The sequence below is a fragment of the Salvelinus namaycush genome, chromosome 9 (assembly GCF_016432855.1).
Source record: "Salvelinus namaycush isolate Seneca chromosome 9, SaNama_1.0, whole genome shotgun sequence".
NCBI classification, from domain to species: domain Eukaryota; kingdom Metazoa; phylum Chordata; class Actinopteri; order Salmoniformes; family Salmonidae; genus Salvelinus; species Salvelinus namaycush.
Window position 1 is genome coordinate 42232488 of NC_052315.1, and position 21612 is coordinate 42254099.

Consider the following 21612-nt stretch of genomic DNA (forward strand, 5'->3'; position numbering starts at 1 on the left):
CATGTTACGTGTTAAGTATGTCTCTATGGCCCTGTAGCTGTGGAGAAGGTGGCGGGCTACCCTCCCACGGACACGGAGAACACCAGCGTGTGGATCATCGTCGGCGTGGTGGTGCCGCTAGGCGTGGCCGTCGTCATCATCTCCATCCTGTACTGGAAGCTGTGTCGCACCGACAAGCTGGACTTCCAGCCCGACGCCGTGACCACTGTCCAGCAGAGACAGAAGGTGATCAAAAACCTGATAGAAATAAAGAGACTGAAGGTGAGGGAGGAGGAGGAGGAGGGGAGGAGGAGGGACGATGTGCCAAGGAGCATGATCCTAGAGTTTATTCACCTCTTTTAACCTGCTGTCATGTCTGGGTGTGTTGGGTCTTACATGTTTATGTTGCCTGTCTCTTTGTCCATAGCCACGGTCTTAAATGGCCCTACTCTACACAGGCTATGGGTTGTAGGGTTACTGTTTCAGTCTCTTCTGTTCTGAACATGTTTTCACTGTATATGTATATATGTCCATCTGCAGCACCTCTGTGCATTGTACATTGTACTGTTAGTTATCTCTGACACTGACAGCTATTTTTCCTCCTCTACCTTCACACACGGCATGGAGAGAGATGTTTTATCAGCCAGTCGACTCCTCTGTCTCTCCACTGTTTGTGTTATACGGTTATCGCCTCTCTAAAAACCATCACGATATCTAGAGCTCTATATCTCCCTGGCAGTGCACTCCTCTAAACCACTTCTGTTTCTCCATGTCTGTATGACACACTACTTCCTTGTTATGATTGGAGGGCTGTAGTTCTCGCCATATAGGGTGGTTGTGGTAGTCTCAGGCTGGGTCTCTGGGGCGAATCCTACAACTTAAGTAGAATTTTTTTGGTGTCAATTTGAGACTAAGTGAAAATGTGACTGAAGTGGGAGTTTTGCCCCTGTGCTGATAGTACTACTACTCTATATTCCCATACAGTTTAGCCTATCTATCTCCCCTGCTGTCCAGTGATCCAGTGTATTCATGGAAAGGATCACAGGCTCCCTATGTGGCAGCATCCCATGCATTAGAGAGGATCACAAGCTCCCTATGTGGCAGGCACTCTGACAGTAATTGGCTCTCACTGCTGTAAGGCACAGTGGCTGTGTTCTTGCCCATGGCTGCCCCCGCTGTACTGCAGCTCCACACAGCTCTGCAAGATCCCCCTGGCTGACAGCAACACACTCACACACATGCTCACACTCACATATACGCATGCACGCGCTCACACAGACACCCTGCATAATACACACTCATTGCTATCCAGACAGTTAGGATCTGCTCTGCCTACTGCTGCTGGGGGCTGTCTAATCTCTATTCTCACACACACACACACACACACACGCACAGAGATATGTAGGCGGCTGTCTCTTGTATACTGTTAGGCTCTGCTATTATCAGTCTGTCTGGTCTGTCTGTCTGTGTAGTTATTAGGGGTTATCCTGTCTCTCTGATGGATCAGTCTGTCTGGTCTGTCTGTGTAGTTATTAGGGGTTATCCTGTCTCTCTGATGGATCAGTCTGTCTGGTCTGTCTGTGTAGTTATTAGGGGTTATCCTGTCTCTCTGATGGGTCAGTCTGTCTGGTCTGTCTGTGTAGTTATTAGGGGTTATCCTGTCTCTCTGATGGATCAGTCTGTCTGGTCTGTCTGTGTAGTTATTAGGGGTTATCCTGTCTCTCTGATGGATCAGTCTGTCTGGTCTGTCTGTGTAGTTATTAGGGGTTATCCTGTCTCTCTGATGGATCAGTCTGTCTGGTCTGTCTGTGTAGTTATTAGGGGTTATCCTGTCTCTCTGATGGATCAGTCTGTCTGGTCTGTCTGTGTAGTTATTAGGGGTTATCCTGTCTCTCTGATGGATCAGTCTGTCTGGTCTGTCTGTGTAGTTATTAGGGGTTATCCTGTCTCTCTGATGGATCAGTCTGTCTGGTCTGTCTGTGTAGTTATTAGGGGTTATCCTGTCTCTCTGATGGATCAGTCTGTCTGGTCTGTCTGTGTAGTTATTAGGATTCATCCTGTCTCTCTGATAGATCAGTCTGTCTGCCTTCTCTTCCTCCAACCTCTCTGTCCAACTGGGCCATTTGGCTCCAGGGCTGCTTGAGTGGGGCTAGGCAGCCGTACACTGATGATCAGACACATCTATCGTTCCCTACCTCTGCCCAACACTTCTATCATCCATCATCACATAACACATCCCCTCTTTCCACTTCTATTTCTCTTTCCTGTTTCTGTTCAGTCGACTCAATCACCATTCAGGGAATCACCGTTAAGGGAATCACCATTCAGGGAATCATCGTTTAGGGAATCAAGGTCTCCTCTTTCAATCAAGAGGCAAATAACCATTAGCGAGAGTGAGGAGGAAGAGGAGGAGGAAGAAGAAGAAGAGGAAGAAGAAGAGGAGGAGGATGAAGATGAGAAAAAGGGGAAGGTACAAAGTAGAAGCAAGTAGTTTGTAGAAGACCCTGAAGAAAATGGGTTGTGTAGTGTGTAGTGGACTTGGATCCATTGGTTGTTGTGAGCAGAGGATGGTAGCATATTGTCCCTGTACTAAAGGGGCAATGAAGTCCCATGGTAGTGAACACCCAGAGACCTTGTCAACTCATCACATGTATCGATCTCCATCCACTCCATCTGCTCAGGGGCCAAAGCTTCCTCCTCCCAAGCCAAAACCAAAGCCCACGCAGAAAAGTGAGAGCTATGAGGAGGAAGAGGAGGATGAGGAGGAGGAAGAGAAAACAGTGTTGAAAGGGAAGAATGCAAAGCAGAAGGTACAATGTACTGTATAAAGAAAGTAGTCCTCTCCTTGTTACACGTGTTGGCCTGTTTCCAGGCCTTAGAGAGCGATTGGTCAGACACACAGAGATGGTAGCTAGTTTGGCCCAGTACTCATGTTTACGTATTATAATAAAACAAAGTCTTTTTTGAATACTTGGCTTCAATGTTTTTGATGCTTATCATGGTAGTTTTTGAAGTCTCATCCAAGTAAGCCATATATTGGATGGATACCATACTATAATGTACAGTATCAGTCTTTAGTAAGTACTGTAGGTCCCATTAGACTAGGCCATGGTTTCAATATTTCTTTCTCTCTTTTGTTTTCTCCCGACATAGTGAATAGTGTGTGGGTAGAATCAGTAGCATAGTCTAGATCTGTGTGGGGTGGTGGTGTTTTTACCTAGATATTCAGTTGGTGACTGACTGTAAGACCAATGGGTGCTTACTGCTTAGCATGCCCGGTTTATCATACTGGAGAGCTTTCCCTCTCAAAGACAAAAGCTTAGCGTAGCACCCTGTATTATATGCATATTCAACAGTGTTTAAGAAATATATTACCTGTAGCAGGGTTATCTTTTGATCAAGCCATCAATGTTTTGTGATGATTCGTGTCGCAAAAATGTTCGCTAACTTGTTAGCAATTAGCATGTTTGACATTTCAGTTGAAGTACTAATACTATTAGCTTTTTGACAAGAGGTTTAGCAAAAAAATACAGCGCGTATTATTGGCATACGGTCCCCAGTTATTGGCCACCTTACTATTTTGTTCTATTACAAGATATATCCATTTAATTGTGTTCAAAAAAGAAACGCCAACCTCGTATCTGAAGTGTTTACTAGATAGTTGGCTAACCTTCCAGAAGAAAAAAAACCTGCCTGTCAACTTTTCATTGTGCATCCTGTAGACTCTTAAAAATGTTTCTTCACCCACATCTTCTTCAGTGTTGTAACCAAATAATGTCTCATTATTTGTTTTACAGATGAATCTTATGTTTTGAGAAAGTAGATAACAGTTTAATACTAACATATAAATTAGTATGAATCATTTAGGTAAAAAAGTTGTATATTAAATTATGTGTGGTCTGTTGCACATTCAAATTTTACAATATGCAGCGTGTACCATAAAATGTGTATGTATATATATGCAGTTGAATTCGGAAGTTTACATACACCTTAGCCAAATACATTTAAACTCGGTTTTTCACAATTCCGGACATTTAATCCCAGTTAAAAATTCCCTGTTTTAGGTCAGTTAGGATCACCACTTTATTTTAAGAATGTGAAATGTCAGGATAATAGCAGAGAGAAGGATTTATTTCAGCTTTTATTTCTTTCATCACATTCCCAGTGGGTCAGAAGTTTACATACACTCAATTAGTATTTGGTATTATTGCCTTTAAATTGTTTAACTTGGGTCAAACTTTTCAGGTAGCCTTCCACAAGCTTCCCACAATAAGTTGGGTGAATTTTGGCCCAGCTCTGACAGAGCTGGTGTAACCGAGTCAGGTTTGTAGGCCTCCTTGCTCGCACACACTTTTTCAGTTCTGCCCACAAAATTTCTATAGGATTGAGGTCAGGGCTCTGTGATGGTCACTCCAATACCTTGACTTTGTTGTCCTTAAGCCATTTTGCCACAACTTTGGAATTATGCTTGGGGTCATTGTCCATTTGGAAGACCCATTTGCGACCAAGCTTTAACTTCCGACTGATGTCTTGAGATGTTGCTTCAATATATCCACATCATTTTCCTGCCTCATGATGCCATCTATTTTGTGAAGTGCACCAGTTCCTCCTGCAGCAAAGCACCCCCACAACATGCCACCCCTGTGCTTCACGGTTGAGATGGTGTTCTTCGGCTTTTTACATTTTTTATTTTACCTTTATTTAACTAAGCAAGTCAGTTAACAACAAGTTCTTATTTTCAATGACGGCCTAGTGGGTTAACTGCCTTGTTCAGGGGCAGAACGACAGATTTTTACCTTGTCAGCTCGGGGATTCAATCTTGCAACCTTTTGGTTACTAGTCAAATGCTCTAACCACTAGGTTACCTGCCGCCGTTCTTCGGCTTGCAAGCCTCCCCCTTTTCCCTCCAAACATAATGATGGACATTATGGCTAAATAGTTCTATTTTTGTTTCATCAGACCAGAGGACATTTCTCCAAAAAGTACAATCTTTGTCCACATGTGCAGTTGCAAACCGTAGTCTGGCTTTTTTATGGCGGTTTTGGAGCAGTGGCTTCTTCCTTGCTGAGCGGCCTTTCAGGTTATGTTGATATAGGACTAGTTTGACTGTGGATATAGATAATTTTGTACCTGTTTCCTCCAGCATCTTCACAATGTCCTTTGCTGTTGTTCTGGGATTGATTTGCACTTTTCGCACCAAAGTACGTTAATTTCTAGGAGACAGAATGCTTCCTCCTTCCTGAGCGGTATGATGTAAACTTCCGACTTCAACTGTGTGTGTGTGTGTGTGTGTGTGTGTGTGTGTGTGTGTGTGTGTGTGTGTGTGTGTGTGTGTGTGTGTGTGTGTGTGTGTGTGTGTGTGTGTGTGTGTGTGTGTGTGTGTGTGTGTGTGTGTGTGTGTGTGTGTGTGTGTGTGTGTGTATATATATAACCTTTTTGAAAACTCTCAGAACCTTACAAAAATTGCAATGTAAATCGGTGGTCAGCTAGCTAGAATGGTGTCTTTAATCGCAAAAAGTACCGTTATTTTACACGCCATTTAAAAATGTTGAACTCCATCGAGCAAGCCTCTCGTGAAACCATCCATGTTTCGCTCCATCAGAGCAGTACATTTTAGAGAAAGCGGTGTGATCCACCAGAAGAATCAATTCCCATATGTCGATTTAATGTATGCTGTCGAGGGTTATAGTGTGGGACGGTGGCAGTGTCAACCAGTCTCCTCTTCTTCATTCAATAAGGAATCCCTGTGACTTGACTGATTTCTTAACACCAGAAACCCACTTACTGCACTAACATGACACAGCTCAGGTCTCTCTGTCTACTCCTGTGTTGTGAGACAGCCCCTGAGGCTTTAGACTCCAGTGCACGAACCCCCTTGAGGATAGCAGACAGACAGACAGTCCTGTGTTTACCCCACTTTACTATCCCCCTGCTTTTAATTCATTAATGCCTGGCAGACTCTCCCTGCGCTCTCCCCATCACTCAGGCAGCCCCAGTCACTCACAATTCACTACCCCTCCATCTCTCTGTCGCTTCGCTCGCTCGCTTCTCTCTCTCCTGAGGGGAAAGGCAGCCTGCCTGGCCTACTTCTGTCTGTCTGTCCTCCCTCCCTCCCGCTGTCGTCGTATATCTGTCTGATGACACCTTCCCTCGATTCTGAAAGCAGCTGGCAAATCGATGACTGTGATTGTTTTTATTCTCCCTCTCACCCCCACTCTCAATCTCTCCATTTTCCCTGTTGTTATATATCCTCCTGCTCCTGTTCCTCTCTCCTCTCTTTTATCCCCCTCCTCTCTCCCTCCGCCCTCTATTTATCTCTCTTTCTCCCTCCGCTCTCTTTCTCTCTCCATCCCTCCATCCCTTCCTCCTCTCTGTGTCCTCTATCCTCCTCCTTGTCAGCTCCAGGCTCCCAGTGTGAAGGGCTTTGACTTTGCCAAGCTGCACCTGGGCCAGCACAGTAAGGATGACATCATGGTTATCCAGGAGGCTGGCGCTCCCGGCCCTCCCTTGCCCAACCCCAGCGCCAAGGAAGCCGCATCGGAGAACGGTGAGGTCCCCACCCCTAAGTCAAAGGGGATCTCCGTCTCCTCCTCCAAGGCATCCCGCAGCGCACGCAGACGAGGAAGGTCAGTAGCCCCCCCCCCCCCCCCCCCCCCCCCCGTACAGAGTGTGTGTGTGGCTGTGCCTCATTCACCTCAGCAGGGAGATTCCAGTAGACAGGTTTTGAAAGATGCTCCATTCACAACAGCCCATCTTAATCAATTATTAATGCAGTACACAGTACACTAGACATTTGATGTCTTTCTTTAAAGGGGTTTCCTTCTATAGAAATGCCATATAGTCTATAGTTTTGCATTAGTTTGATATACTGGTAAGGTTTGATATATTGGTAAGGTTTGATATGTTGGTACGGTTTGATATATTGGTAAGGTTTGATATGTTGGTAAGGTTTGATATATTGGTAAGGTTTGATATGTTGGTAAGGTTTGATATGTTGGTAAGGTTTGATATGTTGGTAAGGTTTGATATGTTGGTAAGGTTTGATATATTGGTACGGTTTGATATGTTGGTAAGGTTTGATATGTTGGTAAGGTTTGATATGTTGGTAAGGTTTGATATGTTGGTAAGGTTTGATATATTGGTACGGTTTGATATGTCAAAAGGTTTGATATGTTGGTAAGGTTTGATATTTTGGTAAGGTTTGATATATTGGTAAGGTTTGATATGTTGGTAAGGTTTGATATGTTGGTAAGGTTTGATATGTTGGTAAGGTTTGATATATTGGTAAGGTTTGATATATTGGTACGGTTTGATATGTTGGTAAGGTTTGATATATTGGTAAGGTTTGATATATTGGTAAGGTTTGATATGTTGGTAAGGTTTGATATATTGGTAAGGTTTGATATGTTGGTAAGGTTTGATATGTTGGTAAGGTTTGATATGTTGGTAAGGTTTGATATGTTGGTAAGGTTTGATATATTGGTACGGTTTGATATGTTGGTAAGGTTTGATATGTTGGTAAGGTTTGATATGTTGGTAAGGTTTGATATGTTGGTAAGGTTTGATATATTGGTACGGTTTGATATGTTGGTAAGGTTTGATATGTTGGTAAGGTTTGATATATTGGTAAGGTTTGATATGTTGGTAAGGTTTGATATATTGGTAAGGTTTGATATGTTGGTAAGGTTTGATATATTGGTAAGGTTTGATATGTTGGTAAGGTTTGATATATTGGTAATGTTTGATATATTGGTAAGGTTTGATATGTTGGTAAGGTTTGATATGTTGGTAAGGTTTGATATGTTGGTAAGGTTTGATATGTTGGTAAGGTTTGATATGTTGGTAAGGTTTGATATTTTGGTAAGGTTTGATATATTGGTAAGGTTTGATATGTTGGTAAGGTTTATGTTGGTAAGGTTTGATATGTCAAAAGGTTTGATATGTTGGTAAGGTTTGATATTTTGGTAAGGTTTGATATATTGGTAAGGTTTGATATGTTGGTACGGTTTGATATGTTGGTAAGGTTTGATATGTTGGTAAGGTTTGATATATTGGTAAGGTTTGATATATTGGTAAGGTTTGATATATTGGTACGGTTTGATATGTTGGTAAGGTTTGATATATTGGTAAGGTTTGATATATTGGTAAGGTTTGATATGTTGGTAAGGTTTGATATATTGGTAAGGTTTGATATATTGGTAAGGTTTGATATGTTGGTAAGGTTTGATATGTTGGTAAGGTTTGATATGTTGGTAAGGTTTGATATGTTGGTAAGGTTTGATATATTGGTAAGGTTTGATATATTGGTAAGGTTTGATATGTTGGTAAGGTTTGATATGTTGGTAAGGTTTGATATATTGGTAAGGTTTGATATGTTGGTAAGGTTTGATATGTCGGTACGGTTTGATATGTTGGTAAGGTTTGATATGTTGGTACGGTTTGATATATTGGTACGGTTTGATATGTTGGTAAGGTTTGATATATTGGTAAGGTTTGATATATTGGTAAGGTTTGATATGTTGGTAAGGTTTGATATGCTGGGATTGTTTTTTCTACTTTTTGATGTATGGTCGCTGAGCTTTGTGTTTTGGTTTCTACCTTATGCACATTGAGCGTGGGAAATGCTCTTTACAAATGAAATATTATGATACATAATCCTGGTAGAAAATGTAAAAGCAGTGACATATACTTCCTGTTTGTGACCTACTGTGGACAGCTCAGTTCATTTTCTGTCCCATGACCCGCACAGCACGGTTAGCAGTTTGTGGAGTAGCCTATCGCTGGCCTCTCCACTACCGAACCGTCACAGCTAAATCAATGGTGTCAATGCGTGATGGTCTATTCTCGTGAGACGGGAGAATGGTCGCTCTGACTGAAAGATCATTTCTCCTTGCTAATTGCTTTAGCTAATAGCAGATCATTTAGGCTTGAATACAGGAGTGGCAGTCAGCACTGAATCCGGTGACGAGTATGATAGTTTGCTGTCACATTGTCACTAATGTAGGGGATTAGAGCGGTAATGATTGAAAGAGAGGATTGATATTGACATGTCCTTGACTCTGGAAAGCTGTTCTACCAAGTTGGATAGGAACTTAATTATGCTGTCAATGGGAATAATCCTAGTGATAGATTATGACAAAAATCTTTTTTCTTTTGAGAAAAAGTCATTACAAACGTATTTCCCCCTGGAATTGATTAATTAAAAACGACTATTAAAAGCACAGTTGTTTTCATTCTATACAGTATATAGAGCTTCGGAATTGTGTATACATGTGTAAGCATGTTTGTGTGTGTGCGTGCTCGCGTGTTTGTACAAACATGACAGGTTTGTGTGTGGCTTTCCGGGGACAGGATCTCTCCATCGGACGGGGACTCCATGGTGAGTGCTGGGTCCAGTGATCGTGAGAGGGAGTCAGCCGAGGAGAACCTGAGAGCTATCGCCATGCCAAACGACAGCAAGCAGGCCCGCAAGATCCCCATCAATGTTTTAAATGGCAAGTGTCCTTGGCAACACAGAGAGAAGAGGAGGTGGGGCAGGGGAGCAGAGAGAGAGAGGGAAAACAAGGGAAATAGAGACTTGGGGGAAGAGAAACAAGCAACTGATACAGACCAGGAGTGAAGGAGGGACAGAGAGGGACAGAGAGCAAGAGAAAGGGGAGAGACTGAGTTAGTGTGAAAGTGAGGTAGGTAGTACGTCTGACAGTCTGTTGAAAGGCCTGTGTAGTGCCACTCTGGCCTGGTTGCTGGGTGTGTACACTGTGCAGACAGAGACCGAGACAACGCCAGCCAGGCACAGACTGAACCTGACTCACCACAGAGGAATGGCTCCAGCAGTACGACCTCAAAGCACTCTAGAGTACTTGCACATACACACATGCTAAACAGAGGCTCCTTCGCTTCTCTCCACAGTCTAAATAAGCTTGGCTGAGGCCAGGAGACAGGACGTTATCAGCACTGGAATTTCTTCTTCTAGATGACCCTCTGCTGTGGATGGTCAAAGACCTGACATAGCACTCAGAGTAGTGTATACACACCAGTGATGATGTAGTGCAGAGCGATGTCCGACTCCTCCAGTATTTGCTCTAAATGCTCTGGGTCTGCCGCTGACTTAGTCCTGTAGAAATGGTAGGGAGAGACTTTAGCCTATATGGATATGTTTTAAACAGAATTACCTTGTCATCTAGTTAACTTGAATCTTTCTGTCCGTTGTTTTCCTGTGACTTCACTTTCTCTGTCTTGTCTGTTTTGGCTCTCAGGGAAGAATAGAATTGGTAAGAGTTTTGCTTTCTGTCAGTTCAACTTCTCTCGGTGTTGAAGTAGACATGAGGCTTTTGGGACCTGTAGCTGCTGTCTGTGCGACCGTGACGTGACCTCCGTTGTGTCATGGTTGCTTTGTGTCGTGCTTCTCATCAATCACCACTATTCAGAAGTCAGATGTGTCGTCAGAGATGGGGAGCAATGAATGTTCTTGAACAACAGTAGTTTTAACGTTAGCTTTGTCATGAACTTGCCTTGTTCTTGTTGTAGCTCCCAACAAAACAAAACAAAAACATTATCTTACATTGGAATACATATAAAAACATATCGTGATCATGTTAAAAGTAGTAATCCGATTGAATGCAGTTTCATGCCTGTGTAGTAAGTACACTGTTCAGTGAGTCTATTTCAAAGGATCTGCCCCCTGGTGGTGAAAATAGTTGCATGACACCTGTAAGTTCTATCACAAACTTGCATGGCTGTGATGTTGACCTTAGTCTTCCTCCCTGGTCCCCCTCAGGTCCTCCACCCATGAACGGCCATGACGAGCAGCTGTCGTCGGCCTCCATCTTCGAGCATGTGGACCGCATGTCCCGCTCGGCCGACGACAGCCGGCGCTTGTCCAATAAGATCCAGCTGATCGCCATGCAGCCCATGGCCTTCCCAGCCCTGCACCACGGCGCCACTGTCAACGGTATCAATGGCAGTGGGCAAGAAACACACAACATCTTCAACAAGGAGGTGAGATGCTGAACCTCTAGGACCCACTAACACCCTTCCTCAGACACATGTATGCAGGTTACAGTAATGAACAGTAGATTCTAATGTGAGTGTCTCTGATCCTCTCTAGTCTCCCCACTGTCTGGACATCCACAAGGGTTCTTCGGCTGTCCCCGTAGGGGAAGCCTTTAGGTTTTGGTTCCAGGTAGAACCCTTTTTTGGTTCCATGGAACCAGAAAAAGGGTTCTACCAGGAACCAAAAAAGGGTTCTACTTGGAACCAAAAAGGGTTCATGGAACCCAAAAGGGTTCTACCTGGAACCAAAAAGGCTTATTATAAGGGTTCTCCAATGGCAGGGGTGTCAAACACATTCCACGGAGGGCCGTCTAGGTCTTTCAATGAAGACCTAGACAACCAGGTGAGAGGAGTTCCTTACTAACTAGTGTAGAAGGGAGGAGCGAAAACCCGCAGACACATGGCCCTGCTTGGAATGAGTTTGACGCCCGTGTCCTACGGGGACAGCCGAAGAACCCTTTAAGCTTCCAGATAGCACCTTTTTCTCTTACGAATGTACAGACAAAAGAGATGTCATCTCAGTCAGACTCACCTGTATAAACCAAGGTCAAATGAAGTATGCCGTGCGTATAGTAAAGATGCATCTGGCCAAGTGAGTCACTGCAGTCATGTCTGCCTGTTGTTATTAAGACCCAGGTGGCGTTGAGGCACAAGTCTGAGATCGAGCACCACCGGAACAAGATCCGTCTGCGGGCCAAGAGGAAGGGTCACTATGACTTCCCAGCCATGGACGACCTGGTGGACAACGGTCTGACCACTGACCCCAAGGACCAGGACCGCATCTACCACAAGGCCCAGATGCAGATCGACAAGATCCTGGACCCCGACATCCACATGCCCTCGCTGTTCATGGAGCCTAAAAAGAGGTCAGTTATTTGGGGTTTGGGACGGGTAGGGTGTACACAGTGAGGGGTATGCATGCGTGGTTGTGCAGTAAATGTACCTGAGGGAACTGCGGTATGTCTGTATGTTTCTCTTTATAAAAGATACCGCGATTCTGAACTTTTTCTCAAGAGAATGTCATCCAGCTTTTCTTCACTGATGACTGACAGAGAAAAATCATTTTTGGAGCTGTACGTCCTCCAGAAACATCTAGACTAATTTGTTTTGATCACTTTGAACTTGGGAGAAACTTCCGGTGCTTTTTGCAGTCACAATGAGGAGAAGTCTCCTACCGGTAGGAGAGTAGTTTAGAAAGTGGAAAAGTAGAACGAGTTTTTAAAATGCACCTTCAGTTTGCTAACATTTTAGGGAGAAAGATAAAGATATCTCCATTGAATAAAAAACCCTCACGTTTGATGTCTATTCAGATTGCCAGGCCTCCATTCCATTCCAAACGACCAGTAGATAAGAGTCCAGGCCTAAACACTTTGATTCTGTCCCTGCGTTGGAAATGGCTCCCTATTCCCTATATAGTGCACTACTATATAAGGATTAGTGCCATTTTTAGACCAACTGGTCAAAGAATTGTTAACTGTAGGGAATAGGGTGCCATTTCAGTGTGTTTGTCGGTGTTTGTTTGCCCTTACATAATACTGTATGTGCTGCTACTCTGTATTGACATCTCTCTCTCTCTCAATGGCAGGGGGAGGCGTTCTCCCAAGCAGAAGAAGAAGCACCAGCTGAACGGCAGCCTGACGGACGCAGACAAGGACCGCCTCATCTCCAACGACAGCGACGGCACCTACAGGAAATACCCTGGGGTCAACAACGTGGCCTATGTGGTGGGTATACCTGTGGAGCATATTGTATTCACATACACACAATAGAAATCTCAGTCAGAGAGGTGCTTTTATGTTGTCAAAGGAGAGGAATGTCTTCTTGGTCTTCTTGGTCCAGATGTAACTTACATAAAACATTTCTGTTCCTTTTGGCGTTGTTACAAAACATATAACAGAATCACATTTTTGCGATATTTTTTTTAAAATAATATTTTTTATTTTATTTTATTTTATATTTTTTTTCCAACTCCAAATTGATCTGAATGAATATTAGAGTCATGATGTGTATGATGGCTTTGGCTAATGACCATATTTCTCCTCCTTTCTTTACATTAGTAATACATTAGTCAAATCTAGTCTCTTATTGTTCCCAGTCGGACCCTGACCAGGCCCCAGAGTCCGGGACCCCCTCCCCCAACGACGACGTCTTCCTTGGCCCCAACTCGCCCCCTCCGGGGCATGCCCCGCCCCCGCCCCCCTACATGCCCCCCCAGCCCTCCATCGAGGAGGCCCGGCAGCAGATGCACTCTCTGCTGGACGATGCCTTTGCCCTGGTCTCCCCCACCTCCCAGGGCAGCGCGGCCGGCCTCACCCAAACTGGTGTCAACTCCAACCTCCCCAGCTCTAGCCCCCCACCCCGTGGTGGAACCCGCCCCTGGGGCTCGTCTTACCCAGCACTCAGCCCCTTCTCCTCGGTGAGTCTGTATGCTCTATTGATTCACTAACACCTCTGGGGCCTACTGACAGCTCTCCTGCTTGGTCCTTGTCCTGCTACAGACGAGTGCAATTGACACCGAAGGGTGTCTCGTAAGTTCGAGGTTTTTGGGGGGGATTTCACCGGCTTTCGTAAGCGTGAGGTGCAGCAGTGCACCGTTTTCCTAATGTTATATGGATAACTGTTACATACAGTGAGGGAAAAAAGTATTTGATCCCCTGCTGACTTTGTACGTTTGCCCACTGACAAAGAAATGATCAGTCTATAATTTTCATGGTAGGTTTATTTGAACAGTGAGAGACAGAATAACAACAAAAAAATCCAGAAAAGCGCATGTGAAAAATGTTATAAATTGATTTGCATTTATTGAGGGAAATAAGTATTTGACCCCTCTGCAAAACATGACTTAGTACTTGGTGGCAAAACCCTTGTTGGCAATCACAGAGGTCAGACGTTTCTTGTAGTTGGCCACCAGGTTTGCACACATCTCAGGAGGGATTTTGTCCTACTCCTCTTTGCAGATCTTCTCCAAGTCATTAAGGTTTCGAGGCTGACGTTTGGCAACTCGAACCTTCAGCTCCCTCCACAGATTTTCTATGGGATTAAGGTCTGGAGACTGGCTAGGCCACTCCAGGACCTTAATATGCTTCTTCTTGAGCCACTCCTTTGTTGCCTTGGCCGTGTGTTTTGGGTCATTGTCATGCTGGAATACCCATCCACGACCCATTTTCAATGCCCTGGCTGAGGGAAGGAGGTTCTCACCCAAGATTTGACGGTACATGGCCCCGTCCATCGTCCCTTTGATGCGGTGAAGTTGTCCTGTCCCCTTAGCAGAAAAACACCCCCAAAGCATAATGTTTCCACCTCCATGTTTGACGGTGGGGATGGTGTTCTTGGGGTCATAGGCAGCATTCCTCCTCCTCCTCCAAACACGGCGAGTTGAGTTGATGCCAAAGAGCTCCATTTTGGTCTCATCTGACCACAACATTTTCACCCAGTTGTCCTCTGAATCATTCAGATGTTCATTGGCAAACTTCAGACGGGCATGTATATGTGCTTTCTTGAGCAGGGGGACCTTGCGGGCGCTGCAGGATTTCAGTCCTTCACGGCGTAGTGTGTTACCAATTGTTTTCTTGGTGACTATGGTCCCAGCTGCCTTGAGATCATTGACAAGATCCTCCCGTGTAGTTCTGGGCTGATTCCTCACCATTCTCATGATCATTGCAACTCCACGAGGTGAGATCTTGCATGGAGCCCCAGGCCGAGGGAGATTGACAGTTCTTTTGTGTTTCTTCCATTTGCGAATAATTGCACCAACTGTCGTCACCTTCTCACCAAGCTGCTTGGCGATGGTCTTGTAGCCCATTCCAGCCTTGTGTAGGTCTACAAGCTTGTCCCTGACATCCTTGGAGAGCTCTTTGGTCTTGGCCATGGTGGAGAGTTTGGAATCTGATTGATTGATTGCTTCTGTGGACAGGTGTCTTTTACACAGGTAACAAACTGAGATTAGGAGCACTCCCTTTAAGAGTGTGCTCCTAATCTCAACTCGTTACCTGTATAAAAGACACCTGGGAGCCAGAAATCTTTCTGATTGAGAGGGGGTCAAATACTTATTTCCCTCATTAAAATGCAAATCAATTTATACAATTTTTGACGTGCGTTTATCTGTTTTTTTTTGTTGTTATTCTGTTTTTCACTGTTCAAATAAACCTACCATTAAAATTATAGACTGATCATTTTTTTGTCAGTGGGCAAATGTACAAAATCAGCAGGGGATCAAATACTTTTTTCCCTCACTGTACGTCACGATAGACTGTTTTTCCTCCTTTACCTCGCCACTCTCAGGTTTTCACTGTCAGTTTGACTCTCCGCACAGACACACTGCATTTACAACATGTTCCGGTTTAATTAGATCTTCTTAGTTACTAATCAGTGAAAGAAGTCTCCGTCTGTCTCGTCCACCCAGCCCCCTGACCCCTGACCCCACTCAACACTACATTATTACAGCACATAAGACCTTCATGCAGCTGTACACTACTACAGTACATTGCACGAGCCATAAGCCTGCTCAGTAATACTGTAACTACTGTACATATGTTCCTAACAAACTCCTAAGTCTTAGGACATGTGAGCTGCACAGCCCAACCTTTTGAGACGTAAGGCTGCTGGTGGTTTGGTATGGTTGTTTGCCATAAGGTGCAACAAAACACTTGTCATCTACACTACAGTACAGTCCTCTGGTTAACGTGCAATGCAGCAACCCTTTGACTGTGCTTAAAAAAAGAAAAGGACTAGGTCGTAATTGCCCTCAAGGCAGTACCATGCTAATTAATTAAACGATAAGATACTACATTGTGTTATGTGTGGTTATATGAGATTACTGCTATAGCGTGTGTTCCCGATTACACTGATTATATTAGGAAGATTTACAATATAATATACATTCAAATGTGAGGAAGGAGCTGTTTATCATGAATGATATATATTAGGGACTTTCCAGTCCAGATTCAACCGCTTCAAACAAATACCAGCACTATATGTATTATGCAATAGTAGTGGATATACCAGTGCTTTAAATGTACACTGCATTCCTTTCTTAAATATAAAACCTTCTGCTGTTCAAAGTTGATTTTAGGGCATTTGAGGCAAGAGCAGACCTTAATAAATTTGATAAGAGCAAATAAAGGTTTGTCTCTTCAGCGTTCTAGATGAACATTTTCTTTGACCTTTCCTATTTAGTTTTATAAAGTTCACTCCCAGTCATTTTAAATTCATACAGACGTCTTAGCAGAGTAATAGCTCTGTTGTCTAAAACCAGCCCAATAAAGACAGTTGGCTACCTCAGGTGTAGAGAGAGCTCTAAATTCATCTGTGCTCTCATAAAAGCCATTCTCAGTGCTTGTTCTGGTTCAGTGCGTTAATGTGCTCTGAAAGGTCACTTTTAGAGCAGGAAAACAACATCCAGCTGAAACAAGAGAAGCCCATAGGCTATTTCTCCATTTCTCCCTGCAAAACACCAAAGCTTAGTGTGCTGTACGATGTTAGACTCTCAGCCAAAGTCTATCATGGCGTAATGTAAAATTCAATCAACATAAATATCAATATTATGCTCCAGCCTTTTATGTGTAAAGTGCTTTATCTGGATATATACTGTGTTAGTGGGTGATATCTGTTTTGATTATACATGATCTGCACGCTTCAGTGAGGTCCCTGTAGTCTTTACTTGTCCATCCCAGTGTCTGTGTGTCTTTGTCCTGACAAAATGCCTGTCTCTCTTATCCATCCCAGTGTCTGTGTGTCTTTGTCCTGACAAAATGCCTGTCTCTCTTATCCATCCCAGTGTCTGTGTGTCTTTGTCCTGACAAAATGCCTGTCTCTCTTATCCATCCCAGTGTCTGTGTGTCTTTGTCCTGACAAAATGCCTGTCTCTCTTATCCATCCCAGTGTCTGTGTGTCTTTGTCCTGACAAAATGTCTCTCTCCTCAGAGATACGCTGAGTTAGGAATGTCCCCTCCTTCAGTCCAAGGCTTACTACAGCGGTGAGTAGCTAACCATAGAGATACAATACAATACATACAGCTGAAGTCGGAAGTTTACATACACTTTAGCCAAATTCATTTAAACTCAGTTTTTTACATTTCCTGACATTTAATCCTAGTAAAAATGTCTTAGGTCAGTTAGGATCACCACTTTATTTTAGAATGTGAAATGTCAGAATAATAGTAGAGAGAATGATTTATTTCAGCTTTTATTTCTTTCATCACATTCCCAGTGGGTCAGAAGTTTACATACACTCAATTAGTATTTGGTAGCATTGCCTTTAAATTGTTTATCTTGGGTCAAACGTTTCAGGTAGCCTTCCACAAGCTTCCCACAATAAGTTGGGTGAACTTTGGCCCATTCCTACTGACAGAGCTGGTGTAACTGAGTCAGGATTTTAGGCCTCCTTGCTTGCACACACTTTTTCATTTCTGCCCACAAATTTTCTATAGGATTGAGGTCAGGGCTTTGTGCTGGCCACTCCAATACCTTGACTTTGTTGTCCTTAAGCCTTTTTGCCACAACTTTGGAATTATGCTTGGGGTCATTGTCCATTTGGAAGACCCATTTGCGACCAAGCTTTAACTTCCTGACTGATGTCTTGAGATGTTGCTTCAATATATCCACATAATTTCCCATCCTCATGATGCCATCTATTTTGTGAAATGCACCAGTCCCTCCTGCAGCAAAGCACCCCCACAACATGATGCTGCCACTCCCGTGCTTCACGGTTGGGATGGTGTTCTTCGGCTTGCAAGCCTCCCCCTTTTCCCTCCAAACATAACAATGGTCATTATAGCCAAACAGTTCTATTTTTGTTTCATCAGATCAGAGGACATTTCTCAAAAAAGTACGATCTTTGTCCACATGTGCAGTTGCAAACCGTAGTCTGGCTTTTTATGGCTGTTTTGGAGCAGTGGCTTCTTCCTTGCTGAGTGGCCTTTCAGGTTATGTCGATATAAGACTCGTTTTACTGTGGATATAGATACTTTTGTACCTGTTTCCTCCAGCATCTTCACAAGGTCGTTTGCTGTTGTTCTGGGATTGATTTGCACTTTTCGCACCAAAGTACGTTCATCTCTCGGAGACAGAACGCGTCTCCATCCTGAGCGGTATGACGGCTGCGTGGTCCCGTGGTGTTTTTACTTGCGTACTATTGTTTGTACAGATGAACGTGGTACCTTCAGGCATTTGGAAATTGCTCCCAAGGATGAACCAGACTTGTGGAGGTCTACAATTTTTTTTCTGTGGTTTTTGCTGATTTCTTTTGATTTTCCCATGATGTCAAGCAAAGAGGCACTGAGTTTGAAGGTAGGCCTTGAAATACATCCACAGGTACACCTCCAATTGACTCAAATGATGTCAATCAGCCTATCAGAAGCTTCTAAAGCCATGACATCATTTTCTGGAATTTCCACGCTGTTTAAAGGCACAGTCAACTTAGTGTATGTAAACTTCTGACCCACTGGAATTGTGATACAGTGAATTATAAGTGAAATAATCTGTCTGTAAACAATTGTTAGAAAAATTAGTTGTGTCATGCACATAGATGTCCTAACCGACTTGCCAAAACTATAGTTTGTTAACAAGAAATGTGTGGAGTAGTTGAAAAATTAGTTTTAATGACTCCAACCTAAGTGTATGTAAACTTCCGACTTCAACTGTATGTGATATAATGTAATAGTATGTGTAGCTACCTAACTCTGAGAGGATAGGAAGAGCATTTTCATTTTTCTTATGTTTTCCCCCACGACTGTAGGCTACATTGAGCCATACATACTGTAGGCTACATTGAGCCATACATACTGTAGGCTACATTGAGCCATACATTGAATATATGGTCTCATATTACCAGATCTTTAGTGGGGGGATGTTTTACCTTGTGTGTGTCCATGCGGAGGGCAGGGAATTGGGCCTCATACATTATTTAGTTCATCTTTATTTTAGTAGTTTAATGCAGTGTGCCCCAACTCCGGTCCTCGAGTAACCCCAACAGAACACATTTTTGTTGTCACCCTGGACAAAAAAACTTGATTCAACCTGTCAAGGGCTTGATAATTAGTAGACAAGTAGAATCAGGTGTGCTTGTCAGGGGCCACAACAAAAATATGTACTGTTAGGGGTACTCGAGGACCGGAGTTGGGAACCACTGGTTTAATTGATCCAGTCTCCTAACTGCCCAATAAAAGACAGAGATGGTGGTGATTCCTTTGGTTGATCTTCTTTTGATTTTCACACACACACACACACACACACACACACACACACACACACACACACACACACACACACACACACACACACACACACACACACACACACACACACACACACACACACACACACACACTGAAACAATGACTGAAGGCTGATGCACATTATAGAAGCTATGACGTTATATAATAGGACCTCTATTTGACATTTGTGCTGTGTTTCAGACAGAGCCAGGGCTCCAGCTACCTGCCACCAGTTGACCTAGGACACGTTGACCAGCTCCCCCCAGACAGCCACTATTCCACCAGGGGCCTGTACACTGAAGACCTCCCCTTCTCTGCCAGGCCACGACCAGTAGGGGGCACCACAGGTACGCGCACACACACACACACACACACACACACACACACACACACACACACACACACACACACACACACACAGCTCAACAGTCACTGGATGTATGTGTGTCTAACCCAGACTACTCACCTCTCTCCCATGAGCCTGTCAGCCTCAAACAGCCTAGTCTCTATTGAATTATTAAAGAGTCTGGGTCTTGGTGTGCTGTGAGAGTTACACTAATATAAATGGACTCTGCCTTATGGAGTGCTGCTGCTGCACAGAGATGTTAACTGAAGGAACTGCATCAAAGTGTATTACAGGCCAGTGAGGATTAAATGTCAGATATGCCTGAGGGTTGATATGTATATTTTTGTGTGTGCTCGTGTGTGTGTACGTGCATCTGTTTGTAGGTGCCCCGCTCTATCACCTGAGCCGGATCAACGGGGGGTACCCGGCGGGGAGCAGGGCCCCTCCAGGTCAGACTGGAGGTTCAGGGTGGGGACCGTACGCTGACGATGACTACAGACCCACCAGAGACCCTGTGAGTCCTGCTCTGACTTCACATCGCCTTATGAGACTTACTGTACCTCCGTTTTTAATCCTTTCCTCCTCCCGCTAGCCTCTCTAGATCTACAAATGTACTGTACAATGGCATGCTCTTGTTCTTCTAGACTCTATGTTGCTGCATATCAGTTTGAGTTCTGTAGTTATGGATGTTGGTTCACTGTACAGATGTAGGTTCTTAATTTGATCACCCTGTTGCAGGAGAACTTGCCTGCAACCCAGGAAATGGAAAACGTGTAGTGTATTTGAGGTTTAAAAAGGCTTCTGGGGCCTCCAGGGTGGCGCAGTGGTCTAAGGCACTGCATCGCCGTGCTAGCTGTGCCACCAGAGATTCTGGTTTCGAGTCCAGGCTCTGTCGCAGCCGGCCGCGACCGGGAGGCCCATGTGGCGGCTCACAATTGGCCTAGCGTCGTCCGGGTTAGGGAGGGTTTGGCCGGCAGGGATATCCTTGTCTCGTCGCGCACTAGCGACTCCTGTGGCGGGCCGAGCGCAGTGCACGCTGACCAGGTCGCCAGGTGTATGGTGTTTCCTCCGACACATTGGTGCGGCTGGCTTCCGGGTTGGATGTGCATTGTGTCAAGAAGCAGTGCGGCTTGGTTGGGTTGTGTTTCGGAGGACGCATGGCTCTCGTCCTTCGCCTCTCCCGAGTCCGTACGGAAGTTGCAGCGATGAGACAAGACTGTAACTACTACCAATTGGATACCACGAAATTGGGGAGAAAAAAATAAATATATATATAAAACTTTTTTTTTTATGCTTCTGAAGTTTGTAATTTTCACTTTGAAATGTCAGATGAAAAATGTATCAACCCCAACGAAAAATGCCTTTGAATGTTTTGGTATCTAGTGAAGAGCTATTCTTTGTCTACACCCATTCAGCATCGTTCACACCCTCTTAAGCTTTAGCCCCACCCATCTCGTTTTGCTCTCGGAGCGTTCAGAGCGCACACTTGACGGTCCGGCCGATGATTTGTTTACCTCTGGATAACATGAAAACAGCCTAACCAGCTCTGCTAACAACAATTTCATTATGCTTTTTTGCCGACGTTTACTGACTCTGGCCATATTCACCGGGTGTTGTACACTTTAGCCTAAGACATGTAGCTAGCTAGCTAGGTCAAGAATGAACCTAGCTGTAAGATCACACACGTCACGTAACGTTAGCTAACGAGCCAGCCAGCTAACGTTAGCTAGTTAAACAACAATGAACATAGTGCCAAATCATGTCGTTACTACCCTGCATGAATCTGCTGGGAGCTAACCAACTAGGTTCCATGTTAGCTAACATTAGGCTCTAACTAGCAAAGCAAACGGTTCTGGGATACGAATAATAACGTCATACACGTAACATTAGCTAGGGAGAGCCGGCCAGCTAACGTTAGCTAGCTAGCTAACAGTACACTTTAGCTTGAAATGAAACCACTTTATGTCAAAATTAGAAACGTGTAATATCTGAAAATGTAGCTAGCTAGACTATCTTACCCGT

At 44.1% G+C, this 21612-nt stretch overlaps 1 protein-coding gene across 1 annotated transcript in view; it reads left to right on the plus strand.

The window, feature by feature from the left end:
- Nucleotides 1-21612, plus strand: part of LOC120053281 (UPF0606 protein KIAA1549-like) — a 40926-nt gene that overhangs the window by 16461 nt on the left and 2853 nt on the right. The window contains exons 9-18 of the mRNA XM_039000417.1: nucleotides 38-225; nucleotides 6379-6605; nucleotides 9331-9473; nucleotides 10757-10977; nucleotides 11662-11897; nucleotides 12617-12755; nucleotides 13127-13447; nucleotides 16954-17006; nucleotides 19446-19591; nucleotides 19974-20104. Of these exons, the coding sequence (XP_038856345.1) occupies nucleotides 38-225; nucleotides 6379-6605; nucleotides 9331-9473; nucleotides 10757-10977; nucleotides 11662-11897; nucleotides 12617-12755; nucleotides 13127-13447; nucleotides 16954-17006; nucleotides 19446-19591; nucleotides 19974-20104 (1805 nt within the window). The remainder of the gene's footprint in view (nucleotides 1-37; nucleotides 226-6378; nucleotides 6606-9330; nucleotides 9474-10756; nucleotides 10978-11661; nucleotides 11898-12616; nucleotides 12756-13126; nucleotides 13448-16953; nucleotides 17007-19445; nucleotides 19592-19973; nucleotides 20105-21612) is intronic.